This window comes from Entelurus aequoreus, linkage group LG01 (assembly GCF_033978785.1).
Source record: "Entelurus aequoreus isolate RoL-2023_Sb linkage group LG01, RoL_Eaeq_v1.1, whole genome shotgun sequence".
NCBI classification, from domain to species: Eukaryota; Metazoa; Chordata; class Actinopteri; order Syngnathiformes; family Syngnathidae; genus Entelurus; species Entelurus aequoreus.
In genome coordinates, this window is record NC_084731.1 from 100693378 (window position 1) to 100709653 (window position 16276).

General features: G+C 38.2%; 1 protein-coding gene across 2 annotated transcripts in view; it reads left to right on the forward strand.

The window, feature by feature from the left end:
• idh3b (isocitrate dehydrogenase (NAD(+)) 3 non-catalytic subunit beta) overlaps positions 1-12736 on the forward strand; it is a 25199-nt gene extending 12463 nt beyond the window's left edge. Inside the window, exons 7-11 of one of the 2 annotated variants that reach the window (XM_062063744.1) lie at positions 90-192; positions 2727-2873; positions 3021-3115; positions 5380-5440; positions 12418-12736. In XM_062063744.1, coding sequence (XP_061919728.1) covers positions 90-192; positions 2727-2873; positions 3021-3115; positions 5380-5440; positions 12418-12495 — 484 coding nt within the window. In that variant the 3' untranslated portion in view covers positions 12496-12736. Of the gene's footprint in view, positions 1-89; positions 193-2726; positions 2874-3020; positions 3116-5379; positions 5441-7190; positions 7718-12417 lie in introns of those variants that run through there. The other variant, XM_062063738.1, reaches the window with a different exon arrangement.
• The last annotated feature ends 3540 nt before the right edge of the window (positions 12737-16276 follow it).

A 16276-nucleotide genomic window follows, 5' to 3' on the forward strand; every position in this document is an offset into this window, starting at 1 on the left:
AATACAGTATCCTTCTCCTTTTAATTGAAATGACTTTTAATTGCATCATAGCAGTTCTTTTCCCTAACCTCTTCTTTGTCCAATGACAGGAAGTTAGGCGACGGCCTTTTTCTGCAAAGCTGTGCGGAGGTGGCACAACTGTACCCCAAAATCAAATATGAGACTATAATCATTGACAACTGTTGCATGCAGGTAAATACACACTTTTCAAACTGACTTTATTATAACCATTCAAATGTAATCAGCCATCCCATCGGAGGTTGTGGAAATGTTAGAATTTTGATAGTATGCTTTGAAGGTATTCGCTTTAAATTGTTGCTATTTCAAGACAAAAGTTGATTTAAAACATTTTTAATTATTTAGAATGATCAAATAAATAGGTGAAATCATTAAAAGAAAACAATACTTGGCGTATTCTAACCAAACGCCCGTTCTGGACTAATGATACTGCTATCGATATTTGTTTTATGTAGCTGACCGTTGTAATTATGACACACTGTCACATTGAGTTCAAGTGCCGCCACTTCCTCCGGGGAGATGATAATCAGCTTGGAATAATCACAAATAAGGAAGCAGCACCACGCAAAGTTTGTAACACAATATTTTCTCCTAGTCCCCAAAGTCACGCACGCTAATAAGAGTTAGTGTCAGTTTGAAGTGAACGCCACTTAACTCATGGCCGTCGCTACTGCGCTTTATCAACCCGATCGTCCTCCAAGCCATCCAGTAATCCGCAGGCCAATATTAATCCACTCAAAAAAGTGAACATTTTAAATAATTAATGGGGTTTTTTATTTTTATAATACACACACGACACAGTATATGTCAGTAGGGATGATGTTTGATAAGAAATTATCGAGTTCGAGCCTGTTATCGAATCCTCTTATCGAACCGATTCCTTATCGATTCTCTTATGGAGTCCAGATAGGTTGTTGTATATGGAAAAAACCACACAATATTTGGTTTAACAAAAGCTAACTTTTATTATATAATACAAACATTAAATCTAATAAATAAATAAATATTGACTGTTGTTACCCAAAGTATATTAAGTGGGATTTTTCAGAAAAACAAATATATACAGTAACACAAAAAGAAGCTGTCTCTGTGATCACTATAGGTGTATAAATAATAATATAGTGTTAAATAAAATCAGTCCCTTGGGCACAACACTGAAAATAATACAGCTCTCCAAAAAGTGCACTTCTGCTGCTATTGGACATAACTGTTTGTTATGATGCTTTGACATTTTTGCACTTTATTTCTTTATTGAAAGAAAATTCTATGAAGAGAAAAGTTCTTTGCAAATGTGGTTACAATGCTAATAAATGAAAAGTTAAAGCTAAAAAAAGAAATACACTTTATTGAGTTAACATTATTTCTTTATGGGGGAAAAATGTTATGAGCTAGAGAATACAACAACTACACTACCCAGCATGCAACGGGAGTTACGAGCATGCGCGGTAGCCCAGAAAAGTGTTGCATGTTGCCACGCTGTGAAAGTAAACGTCAAGAACTCAGCCAACACGCCTCGTCTGCATTATTTATAAATAGACAGACAACACATCTACAGTGTGATTTTGTAACGTTTACAAGGAAAGAAAAACAATAGTTAAAAAAGGGAGATATGTTGTATATATATGTATGTGCTGCGGTTGTTTTAAGAACGTTGCGACAGCTGCCGTAAAGGAGGTGTGTTGCTATGTTTCCGGTTGGTGGTAAAAGTGTTCGTCATGTGTTTTGCCCTGCTAAAATCTCTCAGTAAAGTTATTCGATGGATTATAGCTTTTGTTTTGAACTTTATTACACCTTGGAGCACTTTTTCCCGTCCATTATTTTCCTGCTTTCGCTATCTGCGCCTAATGACTGAGCTACGTGACGTCATTTATTGTGATGTCCCACGGAGCATTTCTGGTCGGGACGGGATTCGAATAAAGAATCAACTCTTTTCCTTTACTATAGTGGTCTCGATAACGGGTACCGGTTCTCAAAAAGGGATTTGAGTCCGAGGACTCAGTTCTTTTCTTATCAAACAACCGGGAAAACCGGTTTCGAGTATCATCCCTATACGTCAGTGGCTTCCGGTCCGTCACTCGATTAGGTCCATGCGCAACATAAACACGAAAAAAACCCAACTTTTTTTACAAAATGCACACCCACCTAACATGCTAATTGATTGTATTAATTTATATTACACATTTATTTTTGAGATATCATGTTAAAGGTCTGTGATTGAACATGAATATCACACATTAATATTATTGTACTATATTACCTATTATTGTATTACAAATATTTGTAATGTTATTATTGGGACATAGGTAGAATATAGACGATGGATACTGACTAATATGGTAATAGATAGAAACACAGTGATGGGTCTGTGTGCTCTTTACTAGATGATGACATAACAACTGCATTGCACCTTGCACATGCACATTGTGGATTTGTTTCAGACCTAAAAAGCAGGTGTTGATCAAATACTTCCCTGCTGTGAGATGTTACATCATGATGTTGCTGGGGCACGAATTATTGTGCTAATAAAAAAAAAACATTTTTCCACATCTTTTTTTTACACAAAGTACATACAGTACTGATAAGAGCACCGATGAATACCGGTATGGATAAGCAATATCAATATCGGAATGGATAAAATCCTAACAATATGCATCCCTACTGGAAAGTGAAATCATGTACCTGTCCATGTATGTCTTCCTATGTTGCAGCTGGTCCAGAACCCGTACCAGTTTGATGTGCTGGTCATGCCCAACTTGTACGGCAACATCATTGATAACCTGGCAGCAGGCCTGGTGGGGGGAGCAGGTGTTGTTCCCGGGGAGAGTTACAGTGCAGAATATGCAGTCTTTGAGACGGTAACTTTCCACTTTCTCTTCCTTGCCTTTTTGTCCCAACTTTGGGTTCTTTGTTCATTCACTTACTGCTCCCATGCAATATTAGTATTGATCGCTGCTATTAAGAGCACTGTAATTGACTTACTTGTCCTTCATGTTCTCTTTTAGGGCGCTCGCCATCCCTTTGCACAAGCAGTAGGCCGGAACATTGCCAACCCCACGGCCATGCTGCTCAGTGCTGCCAACATGCTCCGGCACCTCAAGTAAGTTGACCTGTGAAAGCTTTTTAGTAACAAGAACAACGTAGTATACCTTGATCAGTGGTTTTTTGGGGTTTTTTTCCTGAGGGAACTCTCCTGAAGGAATCAATAAAGTACTATATCTATCTATCTATCTAAAACACCTGCATATTCCAGTAACATATGTGCTCGTTGGGCAAAGAAACAGGTGCAGTTAAAAGTACTTAATACTCGATGAGTAGAGTAATGCTCTTGAAAACAATGAGTTAATCACAAAACATTATTCACGCAATTTATCTTGACCGTACATGCACCTTTCCCTTTACCATGGATGGTTACCTGAGAGGCGGTTGTTATACGTGGTCAATGCATACATGCTCACTGGCGAGTTTCACTTCTGTCTGGACTTATGATAAAACTCTTACCAAATTGTGGGCAAATAAATGATGTGCATTCAAGTAAAACATTTGAAAATACAATCCTGGATGACATTCTGACAATAAAATTGCTTTGGTGATCAAACATTGGGGTCTTTTTTAGCAGCAGCTGCTCGCTCGCTCTTTCTCACCTGCACCAACACACATGAAATTTCGCCACTGATGCGTTTATGGCTGCACAAAAAGTCGGACAACTCCAACACCACATATACGTGTAAATTCCAGGTCGTTACACTATGATTCCTCAATCAGATGTGTGCTTATTTTACTGGCATTACTTAAGAATTTAAATGTATGTATATTAATCATGAAATGTTGTTTCTAGATTCCAGAAATGCTAATAAAAAGATATATTTTACGTACAGAAAGTTACAGGAATGTACACTTTATCCGATGCTTACATCTCATTGTGCAACATGTGAATGTTTTAAGGGGAACTCAATGTGATCCCTGAAGGGGTACACATTATTTCCAAAGCAGGACCCCCACCCAGACATACAATACTAATAGCTCATGAAAAACTAGTAAGTGTAGGCCAAATCATCTCATGGAACGGACTGCTCTCATTTGATTAACATAATACCACATTGAAATTGTTATGATGTCAGTTTTGGGACGTGTGCACGTCTGATGTTGCTCACATGTGCTCCACTGAATGCTCACTGAGTTTTTGAATTTGCTCACACACATGAAAAATTAGAGGGAACATGGTGTATATATACGACCTCTTACCTTAACATACTACGAGGTCACGTGGAATAATCAGATAAAAAAAAGATTCATTGACAGCACTGATTTAAAGTCATATATGTAGCCAGGTAACTCTTTCAACACCTGTTAATTACATTGTTTGTATTACTAGATGCTTAAGCCTACTCAACATAATGCAGTGTTGCTGGAAGATTTGAAGTTTGCAGAGGCACCAGTACATTTTAATCCAACATCTGTAATTTGACTGCATTTATAAGGAATTTAGTTGTTTGAATTGTGTTTGACAAAGTTGAGGATTCTGTCTTCAATGTGAGTAAGTATTTTTTTATTTAAAAGAAGAAGAAAGACATCTGCCCCTGTCCAAGGAGCCACTCAAACATTCGAGAGCATCCTCAAGACCAGACCTGGGCAAATTAAGGCCCGGGGGCCGCATACAGCCCGTTAAGCTTTTCAATCTGGAACTCCGGACATTCCCAAATCATTTTTTTAGATGTTTAAGATGGAAAGTGTAGCTGCCATTATGATGTGCACTCATCTTTTCTAATGACCGTAAGTCTTCAACTATACAAAGTATTTCAATGCTTGGAATCTGTGCTTTTGCATGATATACTAGTTACTATGGTAATCTAATTAGTTACTATGGTAATCTAATTAATGAGTGTCAGGGACAGACGCGGAGGGAGATTTTCACAACAAAGTTCTAAAGCTTAGTGATATATCACATATGTCAGATTGTAGGTGGGTTTTTTAAACCCTTCACGTTCATGTTTTGCTGTGTTTGTTGCATTTTTGTTGCGTATCGCTTGATTGTAAAATATGTGGATGGAGAGGGGGTGTGATGTTCATATGTTGTCAATATTCAGTATTTTATCCTTCATAGTTAATATTATAAATCCCACATTCTTTATTTTCATGTACATTCTGGGTGTCTCATTCAGTAAAGAAATGTAAAATTCCATTCCGTTTTTTAATAATGGTCTATCATAACGTTTTTAGCATTCAATCAGACATTATTGTGAGGTTTTGTATTCCTAAAAATAGATATACTGGCCCCCAGACACATTTTTTTCTCTAAATTTGACCCCCCAAGTGAAAGTAATTGCTCAAGACACTTACAGCCATGTTGTCTTTGTGTTGCAGCCTGGACTACCACTCCCAAATGGTGTCTGATGCTGTCAAGAGGGTCATCAAACAGGGCAAGGTAAGTGTGCCTAATCTACTTCCTGTGGCATGTGTACCCACTGCTACACTCACAAGGTGCATGACACTGATACAACAGTACCACTAACACAACTCTAGACCTCTGCAACCTTTGATCCTGTCAAAACACAAACTGGCACTGTGCTCAGTGGTTCTTGGCACGGCCGTCCTGTCGTCTACTTTCTTGCATTTGTTTATTTGCTTCTTCTTTTGTCTCTTGAAGTGGTTCAAGCTGAGTGCTCTGTACCACACTGCCTCTAACAGTCACTAACGGTGCACATTTTGGCAGAAGTGTTGGGACTTTCAAGCTTGTCGCTGGGGCAGAAGTTGTGTGTTTACTGTGTCTGGGAGACGCAGCAGCAGCAGTGTGAATGTGACCCTGAGATCCAAGAAGTGCTTGTCAGTTGATAGTGGAATCTCCCAGTTGTCTCTTTTCCACTGTATGGTACCAAAGCAACTAGTGAACGACAAAAAAACATTTTTTTTAATGAAAAATATCGATCTAATCACTATTGTATCGGCTATATACTGACACTTGACTTGTTTTTGTTATTGTCGATATTTGTATCCACCCACCTCCTTTTACATTCCAGAGCAGAGATTCTCAAACTGTGACTCGAGCCGTTATCAAAGTTTTATCAGCCACCAGTGGAAGACCTTCCAATCCGACTACTGTAGGCCGTACTCCACGCCAAAATCAACAATTTAGACACTAACAGAACCGTCTTACTCCATCACTTCTGTCACTCAACACACGGGGGAACCCAATGTTCTCCACATTCTAATAATAATGATAATAATACATTTTATTTGGTATAGCGCTTTTCAGAGTACTCAAAGACGCTTTACGGGATAAAAAATTAAAATATAAAACAGTTCAAAGTAATAATATAAAATACAGTAAATATAAAAGCAGTACATTGTAAAATACATAACACTGGACATTTACAAGACAGGACATTACAAGACACAGAACACTAATTCTCCGCTTGCCTCCGACCAATCAACACGCACAAAATATGTAAACAAAGACGAACACTGGCGGAGATGCCTTCAAGGCCATGGGAAACCACAACATCTGTTAAATATTGAATAAACTACATGTGGAACATAACATAACATAATATAACATAGGACCCAGTCCGTTGCAATACAAATAAAATAAAACAAATATTAAAAAGGTGTTTTATTAAAGGTTTTTGCACCCTTTAGGCATTCTCTCGATGAGCTTCGAGCACACCTGTGAAGAGAAAACCATTTCAGGAGAGAATGCCAAGAGTGTGCAAAGCAGTAAACGGAGCAGAAGGTGGCTATTTTGAAGAAACTAGAATATAAAACATGTTTTCAGTTATTTCACCTTTTTTTGTTAAGTACATAACTCCACATGTGTTCATTTATAGTTTTGATGTGACAATCTACAATGTAAATAGTCAGGAAAGTCATGAGGAGAAGAAGGAGTGTGTGTGTGTGTGTGTGTGTGTGTGTGTGTGTGTGTGTGTGTGTGTGTGTGTGTGTGTGTGTGTGTGTGTGTGTGTGTGTGTGTGTGTGTGTGTGTGTGTGTGTGTGTGTGTGTGTGTGTGTCACACCCAAACAAAGGTGGCGACACTACAGTGGCATATAGCAAATGAGCTGAGCCTTGTTGGTCCTGTACAGTGGAAAAGAGCCCTTCCTCTCCCCTTCTGGCGATGGTTAGTTGTGAGCTTCTCTGAACGTGAGTGTAAATGTACCGTATGTGTCTGTGCACGTCCCAGGTGCGGACGCGAGACCTCGGCGGTTACTCGACCACGGGCGACATTGTGCGTGCTGTTGTGGATAACCTGCGACAGAGACCTGTTTACTAAGATGTGTGGTCTCATATTGTGGTTTTTCTTCAGTATGATCATTTGTGACTTGTCTCTCTTGACTATCCACATGACACTTTGACCAATGGAATGTTTCTTATACTAAGTTAACTCCAACTGCAAATGTTTGACCAGGTCAGTAGTGCTCACATTAACAGACTCCCTTAAAGATGGACCTCTTGCCTTTTCTCACTTTGTACACTTACAGTGGATGTTTTTTGGAGAAAATTCACTTTTTTGTATTCGACGCTCAAGCTTTATCGTGACACAGTGATGCTGCTTGTGCCTTGTTTTGGAAGGACAGTACTAAGAACTTCACAAAAATGTCCATGTTTATCATTGCAATTTGATAAAAATGTGTAACATGAACTATGCAGATAAATGAAATAAAGAGAGCCCAAATCAGCAAACACTTTGAGGTGGTCCACTCCAATTGTTTTTATAACGAGTCCATTAAAAGTGTAGCAGAGCAGACATAGCATGCATGGGAAATAGACAAGACTGAATGGATTTTTACAGCCAGGGTGAGTTAAAGTCCAAAGATTTTAATGTGTTAGGTAAAATAGAATAATACCACATGTATTCTTCATGTATTTCTCATGTTGATTGTTATAAAACAGTCAATTATATTTAGGTTGTCATTTACAAAAGACAAAAGCAGTGAAGTTTTCAGGTTGTGTAAATGGTAAATAAAAAGAGAATACAACAAATCCTTTTCAACTTATATTCAATTGAATAGACTGCAAAGACAAGATATTTCATGTTCACACTGAGAAACAAATAATCATGAACTTAGAATTGAATGGCAGCAACACATTGCAAAAAAGGCATTTTTACGAGTGTGTTACATGGCCTTTCCTTTGAACAACACTCAGTAAAGGTTTGGGAAGTGAGGAGACACATTTTTGAAGTGGAATTCTTTCCCATTCTTGCTTGATGTACAGCTTAAGTTGTTCAACAGTCTCCCTTCTCATATTTTAGCTGCCACACATTTTCAATGTCTGGACTACAGGCAGGCCAGTCTAGTACTTGCACTCTTTTACAATGAAGCCACGCTGATGTAACACGTGGCTTGCTGAAATAAGCAGGGGCGTCCATGATAACGTTGCTTGGATGGCAACATATGTTGCTCCAAAAGCTGTATGTACCTTTCAGCATGAATGGTGCCTTCACAGATGTGTAAGTTACCCATGTCTTGGCCACTAATACACCCCCATACCATCACACATGCTGCCTTTTACACTTTGCGCCTATAACATGGTTCTTTTCCTCTTTGGTCCGGAGGACACGACGTCCACAGTTTCCAAAAACAATTTGAAATGTGGACTCGTCAGACCACGGAACACTTTTCCACTTTGTCTCAGTCCATCTTAGATGAGCTCAGGCCCAGCCAAGCCGGCAGCATTCCTCAACTTTCTCAATCTTTTTTGCCACTTGTGCCAGCTTTTTTGAAACATGTTGCAGGCATCAAATTCCAAATGAGCTAATGTTTGCAAAAAATAACAGTTTTCCAGTTTAAATGTTAAATATCTTGTCTTTGCAGTCTATTCAATTGAATATAAGTTGAAAAGGATTTGTTGTATTCTCTTTTTATTTAGCATTTACACAACCTGACAACTTCACTGCTTTTGTACTTTGTAAATGGAATAGAGAAATGATACCACTGTTTTTTTTTACGTAAAGATTCATGCACGTTTTTTATACTGTAAAATCTACAGTTGTTGTGTTTTATAGTGTATTATTACTCTATATTGAAAGTGGATTTAACTGTACAAAATAATGTTACTGCCAAATGTTTACATGAACAGTTTGCTGGATTACTTGCTTTGAAATCATAAGTCAAGCAGATATTTAACTATTTTATCTTTATTTGAACAATTACATTCTTTTGAAATGTATGATGATATAATATTTTGTTTTATTATTAGAGATGATTAAAGTGTAAATATATACAATTGTACGCAGTACATTTATTTTTGTAATACTTTTATTAAGAAAAGATAAGGTACTTTATTTGCAAATATTTTTGCCACGCTTTTGGGGGCCACACAAATTGACATGGCGAGCCAGATCTTGCCCCCAGGCCTTGAGTTTGACATATCCATATCCAGTCATGCTGTGTTGTACTTAAAGCACAGTTGTGATTCGGTTCTGTAATAATGTTGTGTTTTTAGGCTTTGTAATAATTTATTGGTTAAAAAGTACATATAGTACACATTAGTTACACCTGAACAATCCAATACAAACAGTATAAAAAGTATTGTTGTGTTTTTGTTGGATTGTCTACTTTAGTGGTTCTCAAACCTTTTTCTCCAAGTATCACCTCAGAAAACTCCCTAAAATACAGTAGCGTGGTAAAGTGGTTCTCAAATGGAGGTATGCGTACCCCTGGGGGTACTTGAAGGTATGCCAAGGGGTACGTGAGATTTTTTTTAAATATTCTAAAAATAGCAACAATTCAAAAATCCTTTATAAATATATTTATTGAATAATACTTCAACAAAATATGAATGTAAGTTCATAAAATGAACATCAAATCAAGTAGGCTATTCCATTCAGTACAATACAACAATGCAATATTCAGTGTTGACAGCTAGATTTTTTGTGGACATGTTCCATAAACATTGATGTTAAAGATTTCTTTTTTTGTGAAGAAATGTTTAGAATTAAGTTCATGAATCCAGATGGATCTTTATTGCAATCCCCAAAGGGTGCACTTTAAGTTGATGATTACTTCTATGTATAGAAATCTTTATTTATAATTGAATCACTTGTTTATTTTTCAACAAGTTTTTAGTTATTTTTATATCTTTTTTTCCAAATAGTTCAAGAAAGACCACTACTAATGAGCAATATTTTGCACTGTTATACAATTTAATAAATCAGAAACTGATGACATAGTGCTGTATTATACTTATTTTTTCTCTTTTTTTCAACCAAAAATGCTTTGCTCTGATTAGGGGGTACTTGAATTACAAAAATGTTCACAGGGGGTACATCACTGAAAAAAGGTTGAGAACCACTGGCGTAGTAGACCTAAGTATTCATTGAAACAAGACTGAGGTTTCATTTGACAAGCGTATTTAATGTTTTTGGCCACTGTAACATGACACACCGTGCACAAACAAACAACAAAGACACCCAGACTTCTTTGGCGTACCACTAGATGGAACCCATACGCGGAGGAATAATAGGAATGTGAGATGATACAGTAGAGGATTAAAAAAAGTAAACTCGCTGTATGTTTCTATACCAGGCCTGGGCAATTATTTTGACTCGGGGGGGCAAATTTAGAGGAAAAAATGTGCCTGGGGGCCACTATATCTATTTTTAGGAACACTAATACAAAACCTCACAATATTGTATGATTGATTGCTAAACACGCTGTGACAAAAATAATTTACATTTTTTTTACTGGATGAGACACCCAGAATGTACATGTTCAAAAAGAATGTTACAATATTAACTATGAAGGATAAAACCCTGAATATTGACAACATATGAACGTCACACCCCCTCTCCATCCACATATTTTACAATCAACAAAAATGCAACAAACACAGCGAAATATGATCATGAAGGGTAAATAACCCACCTACAATGTGATATATGTGATATATCACTAAACTTTACAACTTTGTTGTGAAAATCTCCTTCCACGTCTGTCCCTGACACCCACATTTCACACTCTGGAAACACTCTGTGGAAACACTCCCCACCCACACTGCTTGGTACCTCCTCTGACCTGCTGTGACTTACATTACCATAGTAACTCATTACATGACCATAGTAACTCATTACATGACCATAGTAACTCATTAGATGACCATAGTAACTCATTAGATGACCATAGTAACTCATTAGATGACCATAGTAACTACCGTATTTTTCGGAGTATAAGTCGCTCCGGAGTATATGTCGCACCTGCCGAAAATGCATAATAAAGAAGGAAAAAAACATATATAAGTCGCACTGGAGTATAAGTTGCATTTTTTGGGGGATATTTATTTGATAAAAGCCAACAGCAAGAATAGACATTTGAAAGGTAATTTAAAATGTGTAAAGAATAGTGAACAACAGGCTGAATAAGTGTACGTTATATGAGGCATAAATAACCAACTGCTATGTTAACCTCACATATTATGGTAAGAGTCATTCAAATAACTATAACATATAGAACATGCTATACGTTTACCAAACAATCTGTCACTCCTAATCGCTAAATCCCATCAAATCTTATACGTCTAGTCTCTTACGTGAATAATATTATTGGATATTTTACGCTAGTGTGTTCATCATTTCACACATAAGTCGCTCCTGAGTATAAGTCGCACCAAACTATGAAAAAAACTGCCACTTATAGTCCGAAAAATACGGTACTTAGATGAGCATAGTAACTAATTAGATGAGCATAGTAACTAATTAGATGAGCATAGTAACTAAATTGGATGAGCATAGTAAGTAATTAGATGAGCATAGTAACTAATTAGATGAGCATAGTAACTAAATTGGATGAGCATAGTAAGTAATTAGATGAGCATAGTAACTAATTAGATGAGCATAGTAACTAATTAGATGAGCATAGTAAGTAATTAGATGAGCATAGTAACTAATTAGATGAGCATAGTAAGTAATTAGATGAACATAGTAAGTAATTAGATGAGCATAGTAAGTAATTAGATGAGCATAGTAAGTAATTAGATAAGCATAGTAAGTAATTAGATGAGCAAAGTAAGTAATTAGATGAGCATAGTAAGTAATTAGATGAGCAAAGTAAGTAATTAGATGAGCATAGTAAGTAATTAGATGAGCATAGTAAGTAATTAGATGAGCATAGTAACTAGTATATGATGCAGATTCCAAGCATGTAAAGACTTAGTATAGTTAAAGTAATTAAAAAGATGAGTGCACATCATAATGGCAGCTACACTTTACATCTTAAACATCTAAAGAAATAATTTGTGAATGTCCGACGGTCCAGATTGAAAAGCTTAAAGGGCCCCATGTGACCCCGGGGCCTTAGTTTCCCCAGGTCCGCTGTAGAGCCCCCCTACAACATAACACTGTCCTCATCAGCCATGTGCTGCTGCAGCTGTGCATGCACTAACACAATGTCTGTCCTTTATGTTTGCAACAGGTGCGCACCGGAGACCTTGGAGGCTACGCATCGAGTGACGAGTTCACCCGGGCTGTCATCGCTAACCTCGCGGCCTAATCGTTGTCCGCAACCCCCGTCAGCTGCAAAGGTTATTTGATTGCTTCCTGTTTACCTCAGCACTTCGCAGTCCTCAATAAAACAAGCCACTGTAACGTCTACAAAGCATAAAGTCTATCAGGCTTTGCACTTGAATGTGGACAGCAGCGCTAACATGAGGTCATAAACATTTGCTGCTGTATATCACATGTTTATTTATAATAGGAGATGAATAATAAAAGGATGTGATGATTACACGGCTTGAGGACTGTACTCTACATCCAATGCGGTAGCTTGCAAACCAGGGGCCGTACTTATCAAGCTTCTTAGAATGACTCCTAAGAAGTCTGCTAAGAGTTGACTTAAGAGTAAATAAATTCTTGGCTGAAAGCTGCACTTAAAAGTGAGTTATCAAGCGTCTTACTCACACTTTCAGCGAAGTGTAGGACTGAATCTTAAGTGTCACACTCAGAGCTGAATTACGACATTACTATGTGCCGTAAACGCAATTTAGGTGACGTCATTTCTGTGTCCATAGAAATGACCAATCACGGAAGGGAATCCGTTGTCTAAGAATAAAGAAATATCTTGGAAATATTGAAGTGGACAATGGGAGTGTATATTTTGACAATAAACTACAAAATAATACAAAACAAACTAGTCCCCGCCGGCACTCACGCTACCGCTCCCTCTCTTCTCTCGCCCACACACTCACTGACGTCACTCACCTCACGGCCACACACATACGCTACTGTCATAACATTTTCTTTCCAATTCATTAATTAGGCAACTAATTTGAAATTGGTGTGGGTGGCTCTATATATACTAGCCCACTGCAGACACATGCAGAAATCAACAAGGAATCGAAAAGTATTAAATCTGTGACAAAAATAATATCCGCTCTGTCTAAACGATACCGTTTGATCAGCTGCTCGTCATCAAAAAAACAAAACATTGTTCCGTTCCCTGAACGTTCGCGCACGTCTCTCTCGCCTCAGTGCCATCCCCTGCTGGCAACTCATAACCACTTAAGACACCTCTGAAGGTCTCTTAAATATCGTGGAGAGTAGGAGTGATTCTTAGACTTAAGAACGTTGATAAAAAGCTTTTATTCTTAAGTTTGAGAGTAGGACTAAATTTCGCAAATTCTCAGGACTTAAGTGTAAAATGGCACTCTAAGAAGCTTGATAAGTACGGCCCCAGAAGTACACAGGAGGGAACTGGGCCAAGAGTTCTGGTCATCCTTAAGAGTTTCACTCTAAATGAAAAAGTATATCATTTCATATTGTCAACTGTACGATCAGTGTCAGAGCTTGGTCCGCAGTTAGTCGCACTGGTTTCCAGTGAGGGTTGGACTCCGCCAAGTCACCCATTCTGTTCATAACTTTTATGGACAGTATTTCTAGGTGCGGTCAAGGCGTTGAGGGGATCCGGTTCGGTGGCTGCAGGATTAGGTCTCTGCTCTTTGCAGACGATGTGGTCCTGATGGCTTCATCTGGCCATGATCTTCAGCTCTCACCGGATCCGAGTGTGAAGCGACTGGGATGAGAATCGGCACCTCCAAGTCCGAGTCCATGGTTCTCGCCCGGAAAAGGGTGGAGTGCCATCTCCGGGTTGGGGAGGAGACCCTTCCCCGAGTGGAGGAGTTCAAGTACCTTGGAGTCTTGTTCACGAGTGAGGGAAGAGTGGATGGTGAGATCAACAGGCGGATCGGTGCGGCGTCTTCAGTAATGCGGACGCTGTATCGATCCGTTGTGGTGAAGAAGGAGCTGAGCCGGAAGGCAAAGCTCTCAATTTACCGGTCGATCTACGCTCCCATCCTCACCTATGGTCACGAGCTTTGGGTTATGACCGAAAGGACAAGATCACGGGTACAAGCGCCTCTACCTTAGAGATAGGGTGAGAAGATCTGTCATCCGGGAGGAGCTCAAAGTAAAGCCAGATGAGGTGGTTCGGGCATCTGGTCAGGATGCCACCCGAACGCCTCCCTAGGGAGGTGTTTCGGGCACGTCCGACCGGTTGGAGGCCACAGGGTAGACCCAGGACACGTTGGGAAGACTATGTCTCCCGGCAGGCCTGGGAACACCTCGGGATCCCCCGGGAGGAGCTGGACCAAGTGGCTGGGGAGAGGGAAGTCTGGGCTTCTCTGCTTAAGCTGCTGCCCCCGCGACCCGACCTTGGATAAGCGGAAGAAGATGGATGGATAATTTTATAATTATGCGTTGTTGGCAGATCAAGCTCTGTTAAACCAAAGCCAAACTACTTACTGTATGTCTCTTCTACACACGTGAACATTGATTTAGCAGAGTTTTAGTGCAGTGAGTCTACATTGTTGATGTGTAAAAGTAATTATTACAGAGAAACACTGAAAAGGAAGCAAGTTTAGTGTCTTCCAGCAATCTTTGAAGCTTGCACAGTTGGGATAAAGCAGGGATATTCAACTAAGTAGGTTGGGGGGCCACATTTCCAGAAAACTAAGGACCGGGTGGCCGGACTTTTCCCTTCACTAATAGTCCTTTTTTTTGTATCTTCCGGAGATCCAGCGTCCTCTACAGTGGACATTTGATTTTGCTCTACTTTGTCAGAGTTACGGGAACGTTGATGTTTTCAAAGAACAAGTCAAAGATCATAATGTTGCCAGCGACACAATTGCACGGACTGCCCGGCGCCCGCAGCCATGGCAGTTCCTGACATACCATGTGTGATTGTACATCACGTTCATGAGATTAATCCATAATAAAATCCCCTTCAAGAAAAAAGTATTTTTAATTTAAAAAAAAAAACGTCTTACCCAAAAATGTATCCATCATTTTGAAAACCCAGAAAATGAGTTAAAATAATACCATTGTAACCCAAAAAATGGGTTGCTCTTCATAAAAATAACTCCAAAATGTAACCCAACAATCGCAACCCATAAATTGGGTTACCAAAATAACTCAGCATTTTTTTGTGTGCACACTAAAAAAATGTGTGCACACGTTTTGGAGTTATTTTTATGAAGAGCAACCCATTTTTTGGGTTACAATGGTAATATTTTATCTAATTTTCTGGGTTTTCAAAATTATGAACCCTTTTTGGTTTGTTTTTCAATGAGTAACGCAATTTCGGGTAAACGTTTTTTTCTTAAATTAAGAAGGGAATTTTATTATGGATTAATCTCCTTAACATGATTTACAATCACACATTTTATGTTAGGGGTCCCCAAACTTTTTGACTGCATTTTATTAGTTTGTTTTTTTTCAACTAAAATGGTAAATTGCAATAATTTCACCTCAAAATGTAGTGTATATTACTGTTAATGGAAAAACAGTACTGCTGAAAAAAGGCAGCTCAGTTTAGAATTTAGAATTGTATTTGTTTTTTTACTGTTAATAACAAAAACTGCTATTTTACAGTAACATTTTGGCACCTGAGCTGCCAGTTGTAGATTTTTCGGTGTATTACTGTAAATGCCAAAAGGGCACCACAGTTTATTACAGTAAAAAAAAGTACTGTTTTTTTCATTTAGAGAAAAATGCTGTAAAAAGCACAGTAAATTTCACAATTTGACTATGAAATCTATTGCTACTTTTACGTTGCACAATTTGATGGATAACTTGCTTTGAAATCATTATTAGTATTTCAAAAATGGTTTAAATGTATGATCATATAATTTTTTTTAATTTGACAATATTTAAGTAATTTGCAATTACGTGGAGTACTTTTTTTTCCCTGCCAAAATAGAAAGAAAGAATACATTTAGTAAGAAAAGTTACAGTACTTTATTAATACATATTCTTTCCAGGCTTTTGATGGCCAAATA